We start from the raw sequence: 25,887 nt of genomic DNA, 5'->3' as shown, positions 1-25,887 counted from the left end.
GGGTCCCCAAACAACATCTTGCATAGGGCCCCTAAAAAGACAGAAACGGCCCCGTCAGTCAGGTTGAGATCTCTGGGATTTTGGAGGCCATTTTCTTTATCACATTCCTCGGGCCACTCCTGAGCAGGTTATCCCATGTGACAGGTCCTGCTGGGGGGGGGTACGACACTGCCATCTGGGAATGCTGTTGCAATGGAGGAGTGTACTTGCTCTGATTGGATGGGTGTTTGTGTGTGAAAGAACATCCTCACAAACCAGGCCACAAAGTTTACTTGCAGAATATTGAAATAAAACTAGATGACCAAGGAACATTAAAATGTCCTTCCACAACACAGGGTTGTACAATGTAAAACTAGTAGTAGTCCCTTTACGCTTCACAAGTCTCATTGCCTGGGGAAAGAAGCCTCTCTGTAGTCTGGCGGTACAGGAGTGGATACTTCTGTGTCTTTTGCCAGATGGCAGTAGGGTGAACACACTTTGGCTGGGCTGGGTGTTGTCCTTTAGTGTCCTTTACTCACCTCAGACACCTCACCTCACCGATGGCACTGATGCTCTGTAGATGGGAGGATCAGGTATTTTTTTCCAGTCTTCTGTAAAAGTGGCCAAAAACTTGCCACCAGAATTTCACCTAGGTTTTTATAATTTTGTCTGCCACTGGCCAAGTGTTCACCTGGGGAAGGGGAAGGTTAACTTGCATTCCATTTTATTATTGACTGCATGATTGAATAAACAGCAATGATGTTATTTGTGACTCTGAGGTAAATGGTTGTCTCTGCCACAGCGGTGACAACAATAATACTCCTAGAAATCCTGGTTCGCAAAAAAATGTTGTTGGCACTTTAATGTTCCTTAGGGAAACTAGAGTTGTTGTTTTATTTTTACCTGGTTGGTGATAAAAATAGGTTCTCTGTGATGCTAATTAACAGGATCCTAAAACTGTTCACCTGCTCCACCTCAGCTCCAACGATGTAGACAGGGGTGTGTCTTTTGGCTCCTTATTTCTGTGTATATTTGGGTGGCTAAATACCAGTAAATGTAAGTGAGTGGTAGAGTAAGTTAATAATAATGTTTTGGTCATTTCAAATGAAATTTATTTTCGTTACAAAATCGACAACAAAAATCATAAATCGCCAGGGACATGCGTAATAGCTCAGTCACTTTTTAAAATAATACAGAACAAATGGAAACCGCAGCATCTGACTTGCCACCATGATTTTTGGCGGTCAGAAAAAAAACCTCTCACATCCTTCAAACCTTTCGGTATCTTTTCAAGGATGTTTCTTTTTAAATTCATGATGCACTGAGGTTACGTTCAACATTGTTCTGCTTTAAGGTTCAAAATGAACAGTTTCTTTTCCTCGCTAAAACATTGCAATATTTTTAGTTTCTCCCATATTGGACTGTATATAGGTGCTGTGACACCTTGTTATTGTGATTCCTGTTACCGTGCATATTTGAAATGTGACAGTTACACAGCAGAACAACCAGAGACGGATTTGGACATTCACTTGTCAGACTGGCATTTGGCTCCTTCCCTGCTGGGGCGCAGTCACACCAGCATTCATGGCTGCAAAATTGCATGCCATGTGCAAGAGCTACCATGTTCTACTTCTTTAAATGGAACTATTACATTGTTAAAATGCAACTACAGTAAACCAGCAAGTTTACATTAGTTGGCTGAACGCAAACTGTCTCTGTTTTTTCTGAGCTTAAAAAGGCAATCATACTGCACTGTCCAAACAAAGATAATACATATTTGAAATCTTTAACATTTTATATTCTTGTGCACAAGACAAGAAAATACAATCTTTAGGGAAATTCATACTAAGCTTGTTCAGTTTTATAAAATTAAGCTATCAGAGTAAAACCTGCAGTGAAAAAGAGCTTTGGCTACTGTGTGATACAGTATCAAGTTAATTTTTAGCTGTGTGTTATCAATGAATGTCTTTTTAATTTCTAGTTTGCCAATAGAAACAGAACCTTCGCACTCTGCTAATTTTTAATGTGACCAGACTGTTGTCTGTTGTGAGCCATTCTGAGACGAAAGGCAAAGATTAAAGGATAATTCCAGTTTATTACAACTTGGGTTTTATTAATTTTTTAACCATCATTTATTTTGGTTACATGAATGTGATGACATTGCCATGTGAAAATGGTCTGAATTACTACTGTATTTGCAAGTAAAAGTGAAGGTGTCACTAAAAAAACCTCACCAAATTTCAAAACGTTGCAAAACAACTGAAGTCAAAATCGAAGCAAGAACAGACAACGGCAGGGATTACGTATTCTCGTCAGCTAACCTACGAGTCAGCATCGCCCTGTTTCCCTTGACAAAAAGCCTATGGCATTTTGGGGATTTTGGATTATGCAGAAAATAAAAAAGAGGAAAAGCTGACATTGGGCTTTAAACAAACTAAGTTGTGGTCACATGACTTCAACGTCACCACCACAAGTCTTTTGCAGAAGCTTTAACCTTAACAGCAATAGTTGCAATTATTTTCTGATGCCGTTTAAAGACTGTTTTTCTTGTGACAGATTGATTTTTCTTGTTATCTCAAGAAAACCAGCTTGGTTATCCCTAGACAACAAGATAAATTAACCAGTTATCACGAGAAAACAAAAGGCTGTTCCCTCTTTTCACTTATAGCCTGAAGCTGAAAATGTCAGCTCAAGGTGAACCGATAATAGATAAATCTATCAGACAGTACTTTAATCTTATTTCTTCTTATATATTTATACACATACTTGATCAGCCTATACCATTCACACACTCAACAATGAGAGTGTTTTTTGCCAAAGATTGTAGCCTATTGGACAGAAACACTTCTGCTTGGAGTTGATCACTGTATGTAGGACTGTTGTTTCATTTTGTCTTATCTCAACACAGAATGGACGATTAAATGATTTTCAGCAGCTAACACTGTTATTATTTCTGTCACAGATGTACATACATGGCATAATGGCCACTCAGGCCACCTACTCTGGAAAGTCTGTTTGGTAACCAGCACTACATAATAACACTATTGTTATGCCTATCTCCTGTGGTAGCCATAATGTAAATTCCCTCATATCAAATCAGTAGGTAAAACATTTAACTGGTTCATTAAAAATGTATACACTCCTAAAACGGTAAGCAATGGTCCACCATTATGAATCTTAATAAGTTGTTTTTTCAAGATAAATGATCTCAATATCTTGGAATAATGTGCTATTCCTTGATAATGACATAAATAACTTCTGATCTTGAGAAAACAAATACAATTGAGCTTGTTATCACGGGAAATTAAGCAAATAATGTTTGACCCATAGAGAGCCAAAGTCATGCCCCTTCCAGTTTGCCCTATGGGACCTTATTTCTGAAAAACTCTGTATGGTAGAAAATGGAGGAAGACTCATTTGAACTGCGTCATGATCACACATAAAGTATTTGTCAATTTCAAAAACAATTTTCAAAGTCATTAAAGTCTGTGAAAATAGTGACAAAGTTTTTCTAAAGTAAAGTCCCTCTGGGTCCACCAGAAGGGGAATGACTTCAGCTCTCTATAACCATTTAGGACTCCCATGCACTTAACTATAAATTATCAGTTTACAAATTGTGAAGTTGGAGCTAGAATAGTTTGCAACGAGTTAGTCTGTAAAGACAGACTGGTGAACAGATGAGTCTCTGTGTTCACTGAGAATATGTTTAACCACAGACCTTATTTCAGGCATTTAACTGAAAACCAATTCAAAAACCCCAGTGACTTGGGAAGAGGGAACATGAAGAGCAAAAATGCTAACTTATTTCCTGGTTTAAGGACTCATTCCTGTGGCACTGTATTGTGTCTGTAAACCTTGATTTTTTTTTCCTACAAAGCATTGGTTGACCTGTTGGTTGGTTTTCTACCCGTCTGATCATCTGACTGCTTGTGTTTCTTGACCTTTCAGACTGTGAGGCGACTGTGTTCACAGGTTTCAGTGTACTTATTGCTGATGGAATTGATGGAGAACACCCAAGCTGAATAATTTGGTTTTACCCTTTAAAGAGAGTAGCAATTTGGAGCTGATTTTATGTCAAAGTGCAGTGTTTTGTATGTACAATTCTTGGTTATCTATCATCATGAAAATTGTGGTTTGGCAAACTTCATTTTTTCTGAATTTATTCTTAAACAAAACATTCAGAGAGAGGCCAGTGTGTTCAATCACATTTGGCCTGTCTGGATTCTTTATCGGAAGCCTTTTTACCTTCATTATCCCTCAATATGTACAAAAAAGGCCAATTTATGATAATTTACTACATGTTTACAAAAAGGGACTTAAGTAAACTTCATTGGTTTGAAAACACATTCAGATCTTTGTGTGAGGAAAAAGGTCAACATTAGAAATACTGAGGAAGCATTTGCAGGAATGATGTCTTTTCAGAATGCAATATGTATCTAGTCAGTATTTTCCCTCTCATTAACCTGTCTCACCCATGTAACCACCATCTTACACATACATACACAGATTCATACCTGCAAATAGAAACACACACACACACAGTAAAAATGCAATGATCAGGAACTCTTCAGTTGCATTTCAAAGTTGGTTTGCTGTCAATATAATACATACTAACTAGTACAGAGGTCACATTAAATTTACAAAAGATAATCTGCCTGAGGCAACTAAAAAAGCACTGTCAGGTCTCTCCAGCATCGACTGTGAATCCACACTTTTCTCTGGCTTTGTCTCACAAATGAAAATGGAAAGACCGGTTGTTTTTCCTTCATTCCTCAGGTTGTTATCTGTGAAGAAAACAACTGAAATAAAGGATCCCACAGAAATCCAGAGCAGGGTTCACTCAGGTTCTGCAGTAGAAAAGTCACTTTTGTTTGATGTTCGCCTTTTCTCCCCATGTCCTCTCTCATGATCACAGTTCTCCAGGTTTTGATGGGAAGAGCAACAAGTCTTCCGGACGTCACTAGTGTACACAGTGTTCTGTTTCATCCTGTTGAATGACTTCAGCGCAGACAGAAGAGACACGTTCGTCTTCTCCTGGTTGCATTGTTTGGACGTTTTGATGGAGTAAGGCCATAATTCTGAAAATTCTTAAAGATCAGCGATTCATTGCGGCATGCTGCTGTCAGGTGTTACAGATATGCCACAGTAGAGCAGCCAACCACACTGTTTCCCCTCAGTCTTAAGGACTGTCACGTTTTCAGACATTCACTAATTACAATCTCTGTGCCCTGCCCTTTACTTTCACCAAACTCACCTTCAAGTTGCAGTTCATTTTCAGAGAGAAAAAGGAAAGAAGCACAGTTAACCGATTTATCTATATTTGTGCAAAAGTAAAGCAGTTGATGTGCCTTCAACTGCATTCTTATACCTTCACTAGTCTGAGTGTAGTAATGCTGATGATTTAAGTCTCCTAGGCTCTATTGTATGATCAAATAATATCAAGTTGATATTGACTCCAGGTTTATCTCATAATCTTATGAGCTGGTTGAAAGAAATATTTAAATTTTTTGTGTCAGCCATTTGGCTCCACGTTGTGATGGGGACATAGTTGTACCGTTTGCCTCACACTTATCAAGATGTAGTATACAATAATTTCTGCTGTGAATTTGTGTCCCATCAAATCCTCTAAGTAATCATGAATGATTTAATTGCTTTATATCAGAATTCCAACTTAACTCCTGACACAGTAAGTCAAACTTGTTGAATTTATCTCAGTACTTAGACTTAAAAAGTAATAACTCTCTTCTAACAAGAGTCTATACCAATCCTTATCATTTTGCTTTCAAAAACATAAAATATGGCATTGTATATCTGTATTTGAACATTTTTAAAAGTTGAACTGAAAAGGGGAAAAAAAGGCTTCTGTATAATTAACCACTAAGTGGTTGCTACAAATGGATGAAGCTAAATTTTCCAACATAAACGGCAATTTAAGTGAGCGGACTGGTTGTTGACAGAAAGTTGATCCACACAGTGATAATTAGCTTTTTGCCTAAAGCTCTAGACTGATGTCACAAGAAAGTGAGGCTTTGAAAGAAACCATCCGTCAACAAGTGATTACACAGTGCATCCATTCAAACTTTTAAAATGGCCTTGAGTAAATTAAGTGCACCCGGTAGCCAATGGAAAGTGATTTCCACCACATTCTCAGTATTTGGATGATCTTATTTGCACTACTTGTAGGGTAAGGGAAGTGATACTTTCTAAGAGGAGCTTTTTGTTCAACTGCTGATTGTAATCAGTCGTTAGTGAGACAACTCTGCTTACTATAATCTGGGCTGATGAGGGTTTATTTTTTGTCTTCAAATGATCAGTGTTGGGCACGTTACTTTCAGTAATTAGTTACAGTTACTTGTTACTTCTCTCAAAAGGTAACTGAGTTAGTGATTGAATTAACTAGTTACCAGGGAAAGTAACTATTGCATTACTTTTTTTTTTTATAAATATGTCTAAGAATTTGGATTTTTTTTCTAAGCAGATTTCACAAGCCAGTTGCACCTGCTCTCCCCGGTATTTTGCCAGTGAGTGCTCTGAAGGAGTCTGAGTCAACTGTTGATAATGGGAGCATGTTCTCAACAACATACCTGTCTATCATTGCATTCAGTTCAGTCTGTGTCAAAAGTTTTTGTGAAGCTGGAGTAGAAAAATCCAGTTTATGAGGCTGGTGTGTGCGTGTGTGGTTTGTGTGTAAACTGAACACTGCCTCTGATTGGCTTACAAACTCTTACTCTACCTTAGCCAGTCATCATCACTTATGTGGCAGTTGTCAGATGACAACAGCTTCAATGAGTAGCTTCAGTTTATAACGCGCCACATGTAATAGTCGGTAAGGGTGTTGTAACGATGGAAATAGTAATTAGTTAGATTACCCGATACTGACCCGATCTTTCTTCTTCATTCAGTGAAGGGTATTCATATAAGCATTTATATTTCATCACAAAATGAAAGGGGAAATTTCGCTGTCTTTAAACCCAGGCCCTAGATTTACATGTACTGGTGTGTAAATGATTCATACCAAAAATCTCCGAATCGGTCCAGTGGATCTCCTTAACTGGCAGCTGCGACAAGGCTGCAATGGCTGCAACAAAAATGGATGGTCTGTCTCTGTAGGAATCATTTTCATAATATACAATCAGACAGAGACACTAACAATAAAAAACTTCAGCCTGTCAATTCCAAAAACAAGCACTTTTAGCTTAGACAATTGCCCCAAAGGATTATGTTGCAGCCATGTCATGATGCCAGCTGAAGCAATATACTTGGACTGATTCAAAAACTTTTGCAAAGTAGAAATCATTAACTCACCAAAACTTGTGAACATAGGTGTGATGGAAATGTTGTACTTCATGTAGAGACATGTGAATTGAAGTTTTACACAGGCATGTTCAAATGTAACTATTAAATGTGACCTGTGACCTTGTTTTATGACCTATGTAAGGTATTGAGTAATCACTGAAGGTTATCACTTCCTTCTCTGTGAATTATTTCTTTAGGTGCAGGAGGGCAGAAATTAGTAGCTGTCAGAGTGAAAACACACCCACAGAGACAGATAAATACAGATAAACAGACAAATTTAAGTTTTCCTCCTCAGAAACTGAGTCTTCACTTTGTACAAGATTAAACCTTGTTTGAACTTTGAGCTGACTCCAATCTCCTTCCTCCAGTTTTAAATTATCGAAGAATTATTTTAACAATAGGCCCATCTTTTAAACTACCAGAATACCCCTTTAAGATTAGTTGTTAAAGTCTCACCAGAATAACATCCATAGACCTGATTCTTTAAGGGTGCCTTTGTTTACTTTACTCAGTACAGGAATTTTATAAAGTCTTAGATTTTTTAATAATCTTCAGGCCAGAATGGAATAATAATGTTTTATCTTTTCAACTGCTTTCTGAATTGGACAGAATATATAACTTAAGCTTGATTATTTTGAAGTTTCTCTACATGGTTAAATTTCGGAACAAAAAGAGAGTGTTTTTGTGTTGTGCCAGAAAATCTAAATTATAAGAAGATGGACACCTGGAACAATGTTGTCAAGAGCTAAAAATCAAACACCAAAAAAAGTGCAGTTAGTGGTTAAGACGCTGAGCATGAATGGCAACGTCCCTAGTTCAGATCTTGCATCGCTCTTTCATTTTCCTCCTGTCTCTCCATTATCCATAAGCATTATCTGGCTTTCCTAACTAATATCGCATTTTGAAATTTAGACAAACAAAGTTGCTATACGATCTTTTTTCTTGTTGCACATTAACTCAAACATTCTTTGTGTAAATCCAGGACTTTTTCAAATTGGCCCCTTATGAAGCTGCTTAAATTAGTTATTAGTTAATTATTTGTTGGTGGCTTTTCATTTGGCTTGGTTTCCACAATGACTGCATTATTACTTGCATGTTTTGTTATTTTTATAAAAATCTAATTAAAATGATTTCCCTCTTTTTATCAACATCTGACTCCATATATGCTGTTGTTATGAATAAAAAAATGGTTGGTAGATGGGAATACATGTTAACCATTTTAGAGTTACTAATACGCTCACTTGTTTATACCCACTGCTTAAAAGTAGCTTGCATTGAATCAAAAGCCACAATAACTCAAGTAGAGACTCCCACAGAGCATCTGTTGGCTGCCCTTTTTTTTTTTTTTTCCAGATTCCGATCATCATCTCTGCTTACATGACACAATAAGGCTCTCGTGGCAGATGAGGTTTAGTCCTGCAGCAGGCTGGTAGGTGGGAAAGGAGCCCTTTCTTCAAGTCTTTGTTAAGGAAGAAACAGACAATTGGGTTGACCCCAGCTTGGGCGAAACTCATCCACACAGTGGTGGAGAGGTACCGGTGTGGTATTGTGCAAGCCTTGACAAACACTCTCCAGTAGCAAGCCACTATGTATGGAGACCAGAGCACCAGAAACAGCAGGGTGATCACGTAGAACATCCTGCCAAGCTGCTTCTCTGCTTTAAACTCCTCCATGCCTAACAAGCGCCGGTTCTGGTTGTGCAAGTTTTGCCTGATTCCCAGCAGAGTGGGCGGCATTGGACCCCTGCCAAAGCCTGCAATCCAGTTGGCTGCTGCTTGTCCAGTTGCCCCCGGCCCATGGAAGGTCCAGTTCTGACTGATGGCAGGCACCATCTGAACCGGCTTCATCTTGCGGTGTTTGTACTCAAAGAGGAGTAACTTCATGTAGACAACATGTGTGGCTAGAATGAGAACAGCTAGCATTAGCATAAAGCCTAGTGTATCATTAGCCTTGAAGTAGCGATGTTCAAAGATGCACTGGTCCTCCTCGCGAATAAATTTGTAGGTGCCCACATCAAAAACAGGTGGGAAAGCCATTGCCACAGACAATGTCCATACCATGCACACCACTGCCACACATGTCCAGAATGTCATGCGCTTTGAATAAAAGCGGTGGTGTGCGATGGCCATGTAGCGTGTAACGCTGATGCAGAACAACATGAAGGCGGCATGGAAACAGAAGAGAACTGCCATGAAGGCCACCACCTTGCAGCTCAGCACGCTATAGGTCCAGGCTGAGCCGTTCTTTATAGTCACCAGCACAAAGGGGAAGCAGATGGCTGAGCGAATAGTGTCTGCCAGGCACAGGTCCAGCAGGAAGTAGTAAGGTGCCTTGTGCAGTGCCCGGTCCCTTAGCACAAGCAGAGACACCACCAGATTGCCCACCAGGCTGATGCAGATGATCAGCCCCAGCAGCACCAGTTTGATATAGGTAGACACAGCTGAGGAGGGATTCTCTGCTACCATACCTCCTGTGGTAGCCACCACTGCTGCCATAGGCCCAGCAGGCCCTTCGCTGCTCTCGTTTCCATTCGCCATCCCAAATGCCCCCCCACCCATACCACCTGTTCTGCAGACACCAAAGCCACCACTCCTCCACCACCTCCTCCGTCTGCTAGTCGTTCCTTCGTCCTCGTGGTTGCTTTCTTTCCGAAGTTCAGAAGGAACAGGAACACCTCAATCCACATCGCCCCATTTCGAGCAAGGTCCCTTTGTTGGTGTACTATGTCGTCTCCCCGCCTGATCCTGGACAAAGAAGATAAAGAATTAGGAACTGACATGGCTCTCTGTAAGATGTGTCTGTGGACAGTCTTTTCAGTCATCTAGGTAGTACTGCACCAGATCAACTTTAATTGTGAAACGTTAAAGATATCTTACTGTTTAGTGATTATTTAGCTTGAATAAAGAAATGCTTCTGAGGTATCTAGGGGTGCTTTCACACCTAACCTGTTTGGTTTGGTTCAACTATCTCTGGTGTAAAAGCAGCAGAGCTGGAAAGAAATCTTCCCCTTTGAAATGGGACAACCCTTTGAGACCCTTCAATGTCGTCAGTTGGCGTTTATATCAACAGACTCAAGATTTTTCTTGCTTTGCTGTGGCAATCCTGGTATTATCACAATGCCATTTGCCATTTTTCTGATGGAGATAAAAAAAGAAAGCATGTAAGCTCATTATTTATTCACAACTTTACGCTATCAATCAAGTCAACAAATAAAAAAGAATACTGCTTCTTTACCTGACCACTAGTGGTGCTTTATAGGCTCAACTGGGAATATCCCATGGCATCTGCGGCACATGAAGAAGAAGCGCTTGGTGGCTCCTCCAATTTATGCAACATTTCTTTTTTCAAAATTCATTAATTTCTTTTCAGCTTTATTGGTGGAGAAGAAAGCAGGTGCTCTGGATTAAAAACTGTGGATTTTGAGACCATCACAGCCCACGGCATCTTTAGACCATCCAACATGAGTGTTTAGACCACCCCAGAGAGGATAAGAGCCATGCTAATCCCGCCAATCCAATCCAAATGGACAAAATGGGACTCGAAATGAGGCTGGGATCAAGCTGTTACACTTGACAGGCAGGCTGGGTTCTGAGCCAACAGAGTGCAGAACTACAGCTGGATAAGTTAAAATGGACTAATATCGTTGCTTGGTACTCACACACAGTCAAAGCCGATGTTTGACTTTTAAAAGTAAGATGCCGACCATTATCTTGTTGCTGCTGCTTACATTCACCCTGATGCCGATTCAAAAGATGCACTTTGTGTTTATGTTTATTTGTATGTAAAAAACTGTATACATCTGCAATTTGTGTGGCATGAAGGAGTTTAGGAACTTTCATTTCATTATGCAACCGTGTTGTGTTATAATAGATAAATCTTTGCTCCTGCCATGCCAGTTTGCATTGACATTAGAAGAGTAGTACCAAGTGTGGCCACGTTTCTGCTGAACTACTGTCAACTACTGTTGTAACGTCAGGTACCTTGCTTGTTAGCTTCATCGCTAGTTAGCTTCCAAGACATCAGCAAACTATCAGCAACCAAAATCTACTTAGATAAAAGTAAAAATAAATCAACTGAAATGTAATCTTAGTTACTGCGTGATGTGGTACAGGAGTGTTAATCACCTGGCTTGGTGACCAAGAATATACACAGTATAGGGCAAGCACCAAAGAGGTCCACGGTACAACATCTGACTTGACAATGTTAAAGTGTGGAGTGGGGAGCTGCAGAGATCTCTAACTGCCCTCTCCTGTATGGCAATCCTACTATGCCAGTCATGGGATTAACCGATTAAACCTTACAAATTCTGAGCAATCAGCCTCTGGACCAAACCAAAAAACGACTTACTACATTCTAAATGATCTTGAGGACATTTCACCTCTCATCCAAGAGGCTTCTTCAGCTCTAAATAACTGGAGAGGAGTTGCAGGCTTTTAAACTCTGTGTGGGAGTGTTCTTACAGAGTTGTTAAGGACACATGTGATCTCTGAGTTTCATAATTCTTAGGGCCACTTGTGGGTCGTTAGCCTTCATGTGGGTTACTAGGGCTAGGTGAGCCCACGTGTGAATGGTTGTTGAGCTGTCTGGTGAGGGAACACAGTACTGCATTGTAGATGGGTGATAAGTAATGTCGTAGGCCACCTCCTCGGTTCAAAGATGGCCATTCCAGTTTGACATAGATGATTTCTTTACTCCTCTTTCAAACCATCTATTTTCTCTGGCCAACATGTTTACATTGTTGTCCTCAAAGGATTTTTTCTCCTTCAGATGTAAGTGGACAGCAGAGTCTTGACCTAGGGAGCTGGCCCTCCTGTGTTGTGCAATTTGTTTTGGTTTTATAGTCTGGTACAGCCCCGTTCATTCTGGTTGTGCCAGAAGGGCCATCTTTCTTTAGTGAACAACTTCTTTAAGTGAAATGCGAACATGGGCATGTGTGGACATCTCAGCCAAGAAAGCCAGACCAGAGAAGAAAGGAGTGTCCATGGCTTCACCAAAAGATGCTACTGGTATGAAATTAATAATAAATATCCGATATTGAAGATGTTGGAATTGGTACTGATGATGGAAACCTCTGTTATAATAACATGTTTATTCAATGGTGATTGTTAAGTTTTAACCAGTACTCATTTCAGCCAGGCTTGCTTGATTTATGGTTACACATCACAGTCATTTGTCACTTAAAAGGGTTATGAGTAATGCGTATATTATTGTAAAGGCACAATGCCACAGTGCGGCCAAAATTAGAATTGTAAAGATTAGATTTTATGGGATTTTAGCTGTTCAAACTGAAGAAAAAGACCTGAGTTACATATAAGCATAGAAATCATTTTTGGGTACGCAGGTGCACTGAAATCATTTTTGCCACAGCTTTTACTGAATCTCATGTGAATTAAGTACTGCATAATCAAGGCTGACATTTTTTTAGAAATCCTGTGGGCCATGGGATTTCTGTGGAATTTCCGCAGGATGGGAGTTAGAGCTGCACGATATATTGTTTAAGCATCGCCATCGCAATGTATGTGTGTGCAATAGTCACATCGCAGGGCCTGCCACGTAGGAGGCAAATGAACTCATCTAATTTGAAGGGTACCTGACACACACTGTGCATGCAGACTCTGCATGAGCAGCGATCCACCAATCACATTAGTTCTTATTAGTGTGCTGAAGCAGACCATGCCCCTGCACACGGAGTGAGTCGCTGGTAACAACACTGAAAAGTGAGCAACGAACAAGAGAAAATCGCCGCAAACGAAGACTTGGTGCCAAAAAGAAAAGCAATGTCAGTTATCTGGAATTATTTCGGCTACAAGAAGGATGATATTGACCAAACACGTGTTCTATGTTGACAGTGCCTTGCATCTGTTGCCACAACCAGAGGTAACGCAAACTAATTTGTTTGACCATTTACGTCGGTACCACACAGCTCAGTACGTCAAAAAGAGATAAGAGGTTAATTGTCCACAAGATAGAAGCAGTGCACCATAACATAAAGTGCTATTCAGGTCATCTGATGAAAATTCCTGTATTTTTCATATCGCAATATATATGGGTTAAAAAAATTGCAATGTCAGTTTTTTTCCAATATCGTGCAGCCCTAATGGGAGTCAATTTTGCAATTCTTAACATGACTGGGAAAGGACAGGGTAAAACATCGGCAGGGTGGGAATCATAATAACAATAGGTCATGCATATGCAGTTTTCTTTTTTCATTTCAAAATTATGTTTATGTTATTGTACCACAGCATAGTTTACCCAAGATGTTGCATGACCATTAGCTGTGAGCAGTGTTTGGCTAAATGTAACAATGCTCGCTGTGGACCTTCAGCGGTGACATGTGCATTTGTTACATTGCTGTGAAACATCTACCGTCAGTGAGGTGTCGCATTGCATTCACTGGATAAAAAAAAAAAATTTGACACCTTATCTCGTAAATACGAGAAAAGATCACATAATTACGAGAAAAGATCTCGTAATTATGAGATCAGGATCTCGTAATTAGGAAATAAAAATCTTGTAATTACAAGATCAGGATCTCGTAATTACGAGAAAAGATCTTGTAATTACGAGATCCGGATCTCGTAATTATGAGAAAAGATCTCGTAATTATGAGATCATACTTTTACAGTAAATACTCCCGGTAATAAACTGAAGGTATCACGAAGGTATCTGGATTTCAAAGTAAAGGACGACATGAGAAAAAACAACAACAACAAAAAATTGTTTCCATAAGTAGTTCAAGATTAATAAACTGCTGGACTTAGCACTTCCTAGACTACTTGCTCGCATAATATGAAGTACTTTTACTGTGTACTTTTCGAGTAATCCTGTGTCAAAATCCTTAACAGAGAAAAAGAATAAGGATATTTCACCCAACATTTATGTGTTATTAAAAAACGAATTTTCTAAAAGTAGACCAAGATTCATATACTGCTGAACTAAGTACTCCCTAGAATACTTGTGTAACTATAATGAAGTACTTCTACTGTGTACTATTTAAGTAATCCTCTGTCAAAATCCTTATCCTCGTATGCTCCATGGGTCTGACTGTGAGACTGCAGTCTGACCCACACAGTCACTACCAGCAGCTCCTTAGAGCGGCTTCAGTACGATTACCGTAAATGTTATTAGATTCGCGCACTAGAAAAAAACGGTGTGGCTGATTTGACCAAGCAAACGCGAACCACGGCTGGCTTGACCACAGTCAACGACGCACCTTTCCTCGTCTCATAATTATGAGATCTTTTCTCACAATTACGAGATCCTGATCTTGTAATTACAAGATATTTTCTCGTGATTACGAGATAAGGTGTCTTTTTTTTTTATCCAGTGAATGCAATGCGCTTCCGTATCTTTCTGCTGTTTTTTTTATGATTTTTTATTTTTTATTTTGTCACATTTGAGAATGCAGATACTAATTCATCTCAAAATGCTCGAGTTTGAGTTGTCTTTCTCCTACTTTTTTTGCTTCATATGTTGAACTCTTTGCGCAAACAATAAGGGAGAGAGAAGACCTGCAAGGTGTCAATGTAGGGAGGAAAGAACATCATTGGACTTTTCCCAGATGATGTTATTATTTTTATTGAACGACCAAATAACTATCTCCCAAAACTAATGAATCTACTTGAAACATACGGATAGCATCATAGCCTGGGATAAGATGAACTCAAGATTCATAGCAATAAAGCCAAGAATAACATTTAGGACACTTCAGCTGCCTAAAAGTAAGGGGGGAATGGCTTTACCAAATCTTAGGGCATATTTTTATGCAGCTCAACTCAGACCCCTGGCATGTTGGTGTAGACCTGACTATGAGTCTTGATGGAAAGAAATGAAAAAGGAGATACAGGGTTACCAGACCCAGGTCTTTGTGGGAGACAATGGTTTGATAGGGGCTTTGAGACATGTTATGGATCCAATAGTAGCATTTACGCTAGAAATATGGGGCGTTGTAGTCAAAAAATACAAATTAAAGGGAGGGGCGCGCACATTGAGGTGGTTTGCATAGTGACTCAAAGTTTAAGCCAGGGGTGTATGATCCAATATTCAAAGAATGGGCACAAAAACGCATAACGGCAATGTGTACAGTTTCAGAGAATGGTGAATTTATGAGCTTCCAAGATTTGAAGGCAAAGTATGGCCTCGAAAAAACAAGGATTTTTTTTAGATACATGCAGTTAAGAGATTACTTTACAAGAGAGATAAGGTTGGAATCAGATGAAACTTCAAATAATGTGATTGGGGTCATTGTGGATGGATACAAACAGAAGGGGCCTCGGGTCATCTCTGCTTTCTACCAAGCTTTGGAGAGAAGCGGGGGGGGAGGGAAACAACGCTCTACATAAAAGCAAAATGGGAAGCAGAGTTACAGATTCAAATAACAGAGGAAGAATGGTATCAAATGTGTGGACAATATACATCCACAAACTCACTACTATGGGGGGAGTTTTGCTGGAAGAATTTAACCCGCTTTTTCATAACACCCAAAATAAAAAGCAGGCAACTTGCTACACAACAGCACTGCTGGAGGCTGTGTGGGAGCAGGCAGGTTGACCACTCGCATGTTTTCTGGAACTGTACAAAGATAAGGCTACATTGGCAAAATGTTAATGTAGTTGTTCAGAATACTTAGGGATATGAAATTCCAAATACCTGTCCTGTGATGTATCTTGGGAACGTTGAAAGTATTGTGATAAAAGAAGATCTCACTTGACTAAAGTTTTACTTGCAGCAAGTAAGAAAGCCGTCACTAGAAATTGGCAATGTAAACACTCCTAAACAGGAGTTCAAAACATTTTTGTTATGGAAAAGTTGACATACCTCCTCAGAGTCAAGAAGAATACATTTAAAAAGAACTGGAAAAAATGTATTATTTATATGGGACGTGACACCGACCAAATGAATGCCTAACTAAAATATATTTGCATGAATATCAAAACATTTCCAGACAACTATTGTTTTTCTGTGTTTATCTGTGTATTTTATTGTACTATATATATATTTTTCTTTGTGTGTGTGTTGATGCTGATGTGCTGTTACTTTTATATCCTTGTGAAAACTCAATAAAAACCTAAGTGAGAAAAAAAAATGTTTGAGTTCTGTGCAGAGTGGTGAACTGGTTATAGTGACACAGAGAGGCTGAGAGGAGGTCTGAGGTTAAATTTTACTGGTTACAATGGAAAATATATTTATACATATTTCGCATTAACTATTTTTTATTTTTTATTTTGTTTATATTGTATATGTGTGTCTATATGGACTGAAACAATTCCTTTAGTAACAGTCATTTATAGAACAAAGACTGGAGTAGCCTGACATGCACATTCCCATGTCGCAGCGACACAGACCCCAAGGAATGTGACTGGTCCGCTTGGAAGCATTGCATTTTCTGGCTTCTCCTCCGGTGTTTAGTGGCATTGGTCAAATCGGGGATTGTGACCTGTAGTTTCCACAACAATTATATTCAATTCTTAGGCCAGCCACTGCTCTTCTGAATGATACTCCTTTTCCGGAGCCTCTCTGCACTGCTGGAGAGTCTCTGGGTGAGAAAGAGTGGACAGGCCAGATGTCCAAAGAACAGGCTGCCCCTCCAGAAGCAGCCCAGTGGCAAACGCTGGCATGCTGAAACCAAGTTGTTCAAGCCAGGTTTGTGTGGAGCCGTGGCCTTCCTTGACACTCTACCTGTCTGCTCACTCTAGTCCTGAGACACAACTGTGGGTCAGTGTGTTCAAAGGGTGACGTCAACTGGCAACGCAGACATACCAGTCCACATGTATAAATGCTCACTAGGGTGTAGGCCACTTGCATAGGATATGGCATTGGCTCTGCCTCGAGCAGATGCAACCTCTCTTATAACACCAGAAACCAAGCTTGTAGGGTGCCATAAAAGTCCCAGATTCTACTGTAGTCTATTCCATTTGAGTGACAGCTTAGTTTGTCCGTTTTTTAAGTTTAAGAACAAAATTATGTTTTTTGTCAAAAATACAAGACATTGTCAGGAAAGATCATAGTAATACCAAATAACAATATCACCTCCTTTTAAAGTTTAGAATATTGATTTAATTGATTAACTTACCTACCATTTAAATACAGGTTTATTAATCACAAAGCTTGTAATTAAAAATGTTTTTAAATGTTTGAAATTCTTCAAGTTGAAAATCTTTACTGATGTACATTGACTTCAAACTTCAGACTCATTTTATTGTCATTTCTTCACCAAGGAACATGGAAAAAAAATGAAACACAGTGCCCAGGTCCCGGTGCCAAGTTAAAACATATAAATAAATATGTTACTAAAAAAATATATAATTATGTATAAATATAAATAAATCAGTAGAAAACTAAACATCCAGACTAAGACTAAAGACTAAAGTTTCAAGTCATAGCCCATAACTCAAGTGCAACAGCATCAAGTGCAACCTCATAAAGTGTCATAAAGGGGATGGACATGAAAACCATGCAGCAATCAAGGGTGCGGCACTGTTGAGCTGTTTAGCAGCCTGACAGCATCCGGGAAGAAGCTGTTTTTCATTCTTGTGGTTCTCGATCCGGGTGCTGCGCAGCCTCCTGCCTGAGGGGAGGGGGCAAAACAATCCATGTGTGGGGTGGGTGAGGTCTCGCATGATGCAGGTAGCTCTGTCAGTGCATCGGCTGATGTAGATGTTCCAGAGGGGTGGAGAGCTGCATCCGGTGGTCTTTTGTGCAGACTTTACTACCCTCTGCAGTGCCTTCCTCTCTGCCTCAGTGCAGCTGCAGTACCAGACTGAGGTCAGTACACTCTCCACCACACATCTGTAGAAGGAGCTGAGGATGTTTGAGTTCAGCCCTGCCCCCTTTAACTTCCTCAGAAAATACAGGCGCTGATGAGCCTTTTTGAAAAGGCTCATAGTATTTTCACGCCAGGTGAGGGTGTTGGAGAGGTGTACAGCAAGGTACTTAATGCTGGGGACCAACAGCTGTGCCGTTGATGTGAAGAGGAGGAGGAGTGGCTGTGCTGTTCTTCCGGAAGTCCACTATCATCTCTTTTGTTTTGCTGTTGTTGAGAGTGAGGTTGCTCTCCCTGCACCACAGTCCCAGTCCATCCACCTCTTGCCTGTATGCTGACTCATCTCCGTTGGTGATAAGCCCCATCACAGCTAGATCGTCTGCAAACTTCACTATGAGGTTACTGTCACAGTGTGCTCTGCAGTCATGAGTGAGCAGGGTGTAGAGCAGTGGGCTGAGGATGCAGCCCTGGGTGGAGCCAGTGTTGAGGATGACAGTGGAGGATATGGTGTTGTGATGGATGAGTGTATTACGGCAGCGATGGCGTCAGCTGCGGAGCGGTTTGGTCTGTAGGCATACTGGTGGGAGTCAGTTGTTATCTTGATGGACTTTTTAATGCTCGCCATAACCAGCCTCTCAAAACACTTCGTCACAATAGGGGTGAGAGCGATTGGAAGATAGTCACTGAGACAAGACACTGCAGTGGCCTTTGGCACAGGGACAATGGTAGATGTCTTGAGGCATGTTGGAATGGTGGCCTGTGACAGTGAGATGTTAAAATGTCTGCCATGACTGATGAGAGCTGGGGTGCACAGTCCCTGAGGACCCTGCCTGGAACTCCATCAGGGCCTGCAGCTTTGCGGGGGTTAATTTTATGCAGCGTCTTCCACTTCAGCTGATGTAATACTAAGAGGGGAGTCGTCGAAACGAGCATAAAAGATGTTGTGAGCATCAGGTAGTGATGGATCAGGAGGGCATTATGCACTCTTCCTGTTGTAGTCCGTGACACTCTTAATGCCCCTCCACATGCTGCGTGGGTCATTAGATGAGAAATGACCCTGTATTTTTTTAAACATAGTTGGACTTTGCTCTCTTGAAACGTAATTTTGATTCCTTTGTATGGCTGGTGCATGTGAAGAATTGACAATAAAGCTAACTTTGACTTTGACTTTTGACTCCCACTGTAAGGCTCCGTCGAGCGGCTCTGAGTGCCTCTGCATCCCCTGCTCTAAATGCAGCATCCCTTACTTTCAGAAGACGGTGCACTTCCGCATTAAGCCATGGCTTGTGGTTAGGAGAGATGGTGATGGTTTTGGTAGCAGTGACATCCTCCACACACCTCACAATGTAGGCCAGGACTGATTCTGTGTATTCCTCCAAGTTTACTGTATTGCCCTCTGTAGCTGCCTCTTTAAACATCTCTTTAAACAACATTGTATGATTTGTTGAAATCACAGGCTGATCCAACAAATTTTACCACAGCAACTCATAATGTGACTCAGTAGTCTGTATGACCTCTGCGAGCCTGGATGTACTCCTGACAACGTCTGGGCATGCTCCTGATGACTCTGTGGATGGTGTCCTGGGGGATCCCCTCCCAGACCTGGATCAGGGCATCAGCGAGCTCCTGGACAGTCTGTAGCTGGACTTGGCGTTGCCCAATACATAATGTTGCATAGGTGCTCAATTGGATTTAGGTCAGGGGAACAAGAGGGCCAGTCAATGGCATCAATGCCTTCGATATCCAGGAACTGCCTACACACCCTGGCTACATGAGGCCGGATATTGTCCTGCACCAGGAGGAACCCAGGGCCAACAGCACCAGCATTAGTAACCTGCTGGAGGTCATTTTGTAGGGCTCTGGCGGGGCAGCTGTGCCTCAGGGTCGTCCACTAATCAGTAGGTCGGTGGTTCAATTCCCGGCTCCTCAAGTATCCTTGGGCAAGATACTGAACCCCAAATTGCTGTGCCAGCAGTGTGTGAATGTGTGTGTATGCTTAGTTTTCTTTCTGATGAGCAGGTTGGTGTCCTGCGTGGCAGCCAACAGTGCCATCAGTGTATGAATGTGTGTGAATGGGTAAATGTAGTGTAAAATCATTTTGAGTAGTCGATAGTAAGGCGCTATACAAAAATGCAGACCACAAAGGCTGGGCTGGGCTTATATCCCTCTACGCACCTGTTGTCACTTTAATTTGCACCAAAGCAGGTGAAACTGATTCACAATCACTTCTGCTCCCTAAATGGACAGATTGATATCCCTGAGGTTTAGTCCCTTGGTGTTATACTGTGACCATTAAGTGCTCTCTCAATTTTTTGAGCAGTGTAGTATTTATATAGCCAGCAAGCACTCTCCGCACTTGTTGGAAGGAACAGTTGAACCCATCCTACATGAATGATGAGGCATCAACTTCTCCATCAACATCTCTATGTAATTAATTAGCTAGTTGGACAAAACTGGCCTATTTCACTGTCTTGGTTGATGTTAATTTTAGTATTTTTGCTTCCGTTAGCCAAAACTCAGCTACTGGTTGCATCTTAAATTGCTTAACATGCTTAAGTACGCTAAAACAGAATTTCAGATTGTCTTAAACCTTAGTATGAAAACAATAGCTTGCAAATTATTATGGTTATACTGTGCTGATATTCCACCAGTTTTTACATTTCAGTCGTGTATCCATGTTGAGTCAAGTGTACAAAATAAAAACAGTTTCTCAAGCTGCTTCTGGGTTATTTTGTATATCTATTATTACCATAATAATACAAAAATGCAAACAGCAGTTTGTATACATTTTGACATGATTTGTTTTTAACAGTTACAATAACTTATTGAAACTTTGCACTGAACTTATATATGAAATCATTTTTTTCCCTTTTTTTGCCTTACAGAGAACTGGCAGCACGTCTGCTCCACTTTTCTACCGATTTGACAAAATAAAAATGCAAACAAAAGTATACATCTGTATAAACATTTGTTTTTTTGCCAATAAATAACCATTGCACGGAGCATTCCGCGGTAGTTGATGTTCCCTGGTGGCTGGACACTAATTACATTACATGCCCCCTGAAAAAGGAGTTGAATTGTTACCTCTTACAGAAGCTGAAGGTGTGCAGCCTGTCACCTGTAGCTCTTCATCAAACAGCTTCTTCTTGTTCAATACTGCCACTGACTGTATAAAAAATCTCCCTGACATATTTAAAATGGATCCGCTGAGATGCACAAATGCTGAGATTGACTGCCGTTTTAATCTGTAGAAGCATTTTTGATGAACAACAGCAATTGAATATGTGTAGTTCAAATTACTTTGAAACTACTAAAAAAATTAATTAATTAAAAAATAATAATTTGGTGGGCTATATTATACAGTATTATATTATCAGGTTGCAGGTCAGATGGAGGGGAGGAGGGCCTGAGGACTGGCACTTTGAGACCCCTGCTCTAGTAGTACTTTAGTAGAACTTTAGCTCTATTTGTCCCAGCTTTAAACTCTGTGTCTGAGATGACCACCCCAAGTACTGGAGTCAGTGCAGTTAAATTTTTACTGCACAGCAATGTGCTTTCCAAATCTGTCCTCATTCTGCATTATTCACACAACATGCACATTCAAAGGAAAATTCACTAAACAAACTAAACAATTCACTTCAACAAACAGTGTAGAACTTTGAGTCTCATCAAAGACATCAATGTACTGTGTTGCAGAGATGTCTACTGACGTTAGCATGCTAGCTGGCTATTGCTGTTCTTATACTATTTTATTGTTTATTTTTTACTATTATTGTTTATTGCAATATTGCTGAGACAAAAACATTTCCCCGTTTGTGGGACAAATAAAGGAATTCTGATTCTGATTCCCAGCTCCCGGTCTGGACCACTAGCTGCAAGGCTAATTGGGACAACTACCTAACAGCAGCTACAGTTAACAGTTACTCTGGTGATATGCTGCCCCTTATTTGGGTGCAGTATGAATTCGAGAAGTGGCCAGGTCTAACATATTGTACTAGAGGTGGGTGCAATTCATCGATGTAACGATTTGGCATCGATTAATTAACATCGATGCTTTGCCACAAGACTGGAACAAAAAACACGTAACCGGAACCGTAGCGCGCGAGTCCGCCCGGACTGTTTAGTAAGTGGGACCACAACAAACGGAGCAGTAACGTTAGTTTCTTTGCAAAATGGCAACAGCTTTAGCAGCCCCTGAAGAGCGGCCGATTCTCTCGCCATCGGGGTTCACTGCAACCGTGTGGAAGCACTTTGGATTTTATGAGAGAGCAAACAAGACGACTGACAAGCCCTGATTGACAAAATCAATCTTGTATGGAAAAAAGCATTAAAAATCGCATAGTCGAAGAATCGTGGCACCAATAATTGAATCGAATTGACAATCGTTATAATCGAAGAATCGAAGCTCCCATAATCGAAATCGAATCGAATCGTGAGGTACCCTTGTTGGAACACCCCTATATTGTATTCATTTTTACTGAATGTGAGCATGGTGACCATAGTATTAGCCTACCTGCAAAACATCAACATGTTAACATTGTCATTATGCTGATGTCAGCATGCTGATGTTAGTATAGCTAAGAGCAATGGTACAGCCTTAAGGCCCTTATACCAGGACGATGGAAGTTTATTTGGCCAATTCAGCATGTAGAAGTGGCAGCTCGTCAGTGAAAGAAATGACTCTGATTGGCTGTTCAGATAAGTGGATGAGTGCAGAAAAAAGAGACAGAAACAGAATGGGAAATCCCCTTGTCTCTGTTGCTGTAGTATCCTTGAGAGGTATTTCCTCTCACGCAGGCGCAAAATGTACAAGCTTGATCACCTGTTCTGGTCTTTACAGTGAGTTCAAGTGCAGCGTTTTGGCCCCCAGAGAGGCAACATGACACAACGCAACAGTTAGCTTTTCTCACAGCTAGTTATTTGATGTCAGTTTGGTGTGTAGGGGAAAAAAGAGCCCGTGTCCACATAATTTTTCTTTTTGGCAGAAAAGTGCTGGCAGTGCATTAGGGAGCGCAGGGTTAAAGCACTTGAGCGGTGAGAGAAAAAAAACTGCACATTGGTTTTGAGTGACATTAGCTAACACTATGGTAACAGAGGGATGACCACACAGCTAACAAATAAAAAGCTTACAGTGTGTGGGGTGATTAAAGTACAACGCTCACCAGCAGAATTAAGTGTTCAGACAATCAGATTTTTCTGTCTCTGTTATGAGAGTGTCTGTCTGATGAAGCTCAGGATAGACAGACACAGCCAGAACAAGCTTCTCCTCCATTTTCTTTTTGTCTCAGATGGACATGAGACAAGTCCTGCCTGAACTTATATATGATTTGTTACCTAAAAAAAAAAAAAGACACGGTGAAGACCCCAGTGCCTTCCTACATTGTTCAGATTTTCATTTTTTAAGTACTCGGAGCGGCAACACAAGAAAAGGCTCATCACTATGAAAAAAACGACTTTTTCTCAAGGCGGATGCATGCTGCTGCATACGCATCAATCCTCATTGCGAACAACTGAAAAAAAGACACTGGAATGCAGAAAAAAACATGAAGTGGAGAGAAGCCAAAACGCATCTGTTAGCGTGGATGTAGACTTCTCTAACTTGGGTGAACCAGACATTTTAAATGACAGGAGAGGCAGAAACATGTTTGTCTACAAATAAGAGGAGGTGTATAGCCTTCTCATGGTAAAAACCTCTAAATGTATGATGACAAACACCTGCAATAATAATTTAATTAATCATTCAGCTGATATGTGTCATTACAGTCTGAGAATGGTGTTACATCGGCTGTTATGGAAGACGAAGGTGAGCCTTTTGAGGAAATGTTATTTGAAAAAAGCAAATTTGATGAAATCACTTGGTGCTCTTTAGAATAAAAATGTGCAAAATGCTGAATGATGTCTGGAAAACAATAAAGATGTTTAACAAATCAAGATCAATGTATTATGCTAACTCAGTGACACTCTCATCACCTGTTTTTATCAGGTCATTTTGGAAGTTCCACTTGCTGTGGAACTGTGAGGGAGGCTGTGTGTCTTGAAGGAGGGGCTTTACGAAGCTGGAAGTTGGTTGGCGGCGGAGGGCAGAGTCATTGTCAGGAACTGGGTAGCAACAGCAGCCCGATACCTCTGGCTTGATGTGGGAGGAGGCGACAAAGCTCACTGGATGAGATGTAGACAGAGTTGGTGTCTGACGGTGGGGCCCAGCATCAGGCCTCCTCACATGGAGCCTAAAGGTCTGATGAGGACTGGAGAGCCACTAGCTGTTGCAGCATGAAGGAGTCTAGGTGGATTAAAATCACACACAGTCTGTATTCCTTCAGGAGGTGGCGCTATGTTCTCTAAGGGGCACATTACAACAAATGATATTAAATCCCTTGGCTGTCCCAGTGCTGAGAGAGGCCCTCCAGCTGCTAGAAAACCTGTATAATTAATCATCAACACAACACAGCGTCACACTGACCAGTGTATGCTGCTGTGATGCATGCATCAAATATTGGGATGTGCTCTGCATACTGCTACCCCACATCAGATGATCACCCGTGGAGCCTGAGACAGACAAAGAACAGTCCCAGTGAGCTGCCATAGTCTGGGCCTACATCAGGCAGCCAGAAAGACGGCAGCAAGCCTTATTACACACAATAACTGACATGCAGGAACGCAGAGGCAGGCAGCATGACATTTAGCACACAAGGGACCTGTAGGCAATACAAAATGGTAGTCATGTTGTGCTGCTTACCTGCTGTGGGCTGCTTGTCCTCCCCACTATGGCAGGCAGGCCGTTTGTTCCAGTCTACATGAAATGCGGGCTACAGCGATCCACCTGGCTGTTTCCAGGGGAAATGACTAGCTGGAAACAGCTGGTAAAAAGACAGACAGCAGCACCTGCGGCGTACGGACAGCTGTGTCACTGGTTCAAATCTTCGTCAAAGGTGTTTGGCCAAGCCTGTTGCAGACTCCCTTTACAAAACAAATGATTTAAGGAAGCCAAAGCTGCGTTTCCTCTTTTTTCTTGTGCATGTCATGTCTCCCTGTTTTCCACTGAGGCTCGCGCCGGTTGCCAGTAGACCTCAGTCCCGGCGGCAGCATCACCATCCAGAGAGGGCTCTGTGGTGCGTCTGGTGTCAACGCTATCTCCAGTCTTGGTATTGTAGTATCGGTAGTATCCTACAGTAACATGTGTAACCTCGTCTCTTCGTAGAGCTGACAGACCCCAGCAGACGCCCTGTGGAGCATCTCAAGCTCGCAGTTTTCGGAAACCCTGTCGAACCGCCGCCGCACTTCCTTTCGCATTGTTCCAGTCAAGCCGACACCTCATGTTTGTTGTTCATGAAATCCTTTCGCATGCCGAAACAATCCAAGGGCGTACCGAGGCCAGAAAGCCCCAAGCAGACGGGTTCAGGCTGCGGGATGACACCGCGGCCAATCCTCATTCTGTCCCGCAGTCCGTCAACGGCCAGGCGTCTGGCAAACAGGCGGGTACGGGGGAGAACACTGTGGATGCAGATATCCTAATTGAGATGCCTGCTCCGACGGTGACACGGGCAGATGGACGCGCGGCTTGATCCGGAGCAGAAAGGCATGTGTCGGGAATGAACGCAGCATCCAGAACAGCTACTGCTGCTGTTATCAGCACTGAATGTAATCGCGTCTGACTGCTCTGTTGACAGGGGCGGCCACCGGGGGGGGTTGATTTTTTTCCCCACTAGCCCACTACAGTCGGTGCATATGTGGTTGTAAAGAGTTTTGCCCACTGTTTGTTTGTTTATACCTTGACTTATCTGAATCCTTATTTTTGCTCTGTCTGTGAATGCAACACCTTTAATTTGATTTTTATCACATGCACCCATATC

General features: G+C 41.3%; 1 protein-coding gene across 3 annotated transcripts; it reads right to left on the bottom strand.

Annotated features, from left to right (window-relative positions):
- Positions 1 to 1,074: 1,074 nt before the first annotated feature.
- gpr173 (G protein-coupled receptor 173) lies at positions 1,075 to 25,734 on the bottom strand. Of its 3 annotated transcripts, XM_030423357.1 has the most exons (3): positions 24,774 to 25,734; positions 24,498 to 24,583; positions 1,075 to 10,019 (listed from the first exon to the last, which is right to left on the bottom strand). In XM_030423357.1, exon 3 carries the CDS (start codon positions 9,831 to 9,833, stop codon positions 8,649 to 8,651), a length of 1,185 nt encoding a protein of 394 aa, XP_030279217.1. In that variant the 5' UTR covers positions 9,834 to 10,019; positions 24,498 to 24,583; positions 24,774 to 25,734; the 3' UTR covers positions 1,075 to 8,648. The 3 variants fall into 3 exon arrangements, with proteins under 3 accessions (XP_030279217.1, XP_030279215.1, XP_030279216.1); XM_030423355.1 differs by lacking the exon at positions 24,498 to 24,583 and having other exon boundaries at positions 24,774 to 25,733; XM_030423356.1 differs by lacking the exons at positions 24,498 to 24,583; positions 24,774 to 25,734 and adding an exon at positions 24,008 to 24,469.
- Positions 25,735 to 25,887: the final 153 nt, after the last annotated feature.

Source organism: Sparus aurata, chromosome 7 (genome assembly GCF_900880675.1).
Source record: "Sparus aurata chromosome 7, fSpaAur1.1, whole genome shotgun sequence".
NCBI classification, from domain to species: domain Eukaryota; kingdom Metazoa; phylum Chordata; class Actinopteri; order Spariformes; family Sparidae; genus Sparus; species Sparus aurata.
The sequence above is the reverse complement of the archived record's forward strand: the minus strand, read 5'-3'. Positions and strand labels throughout refer to the sequence as shown.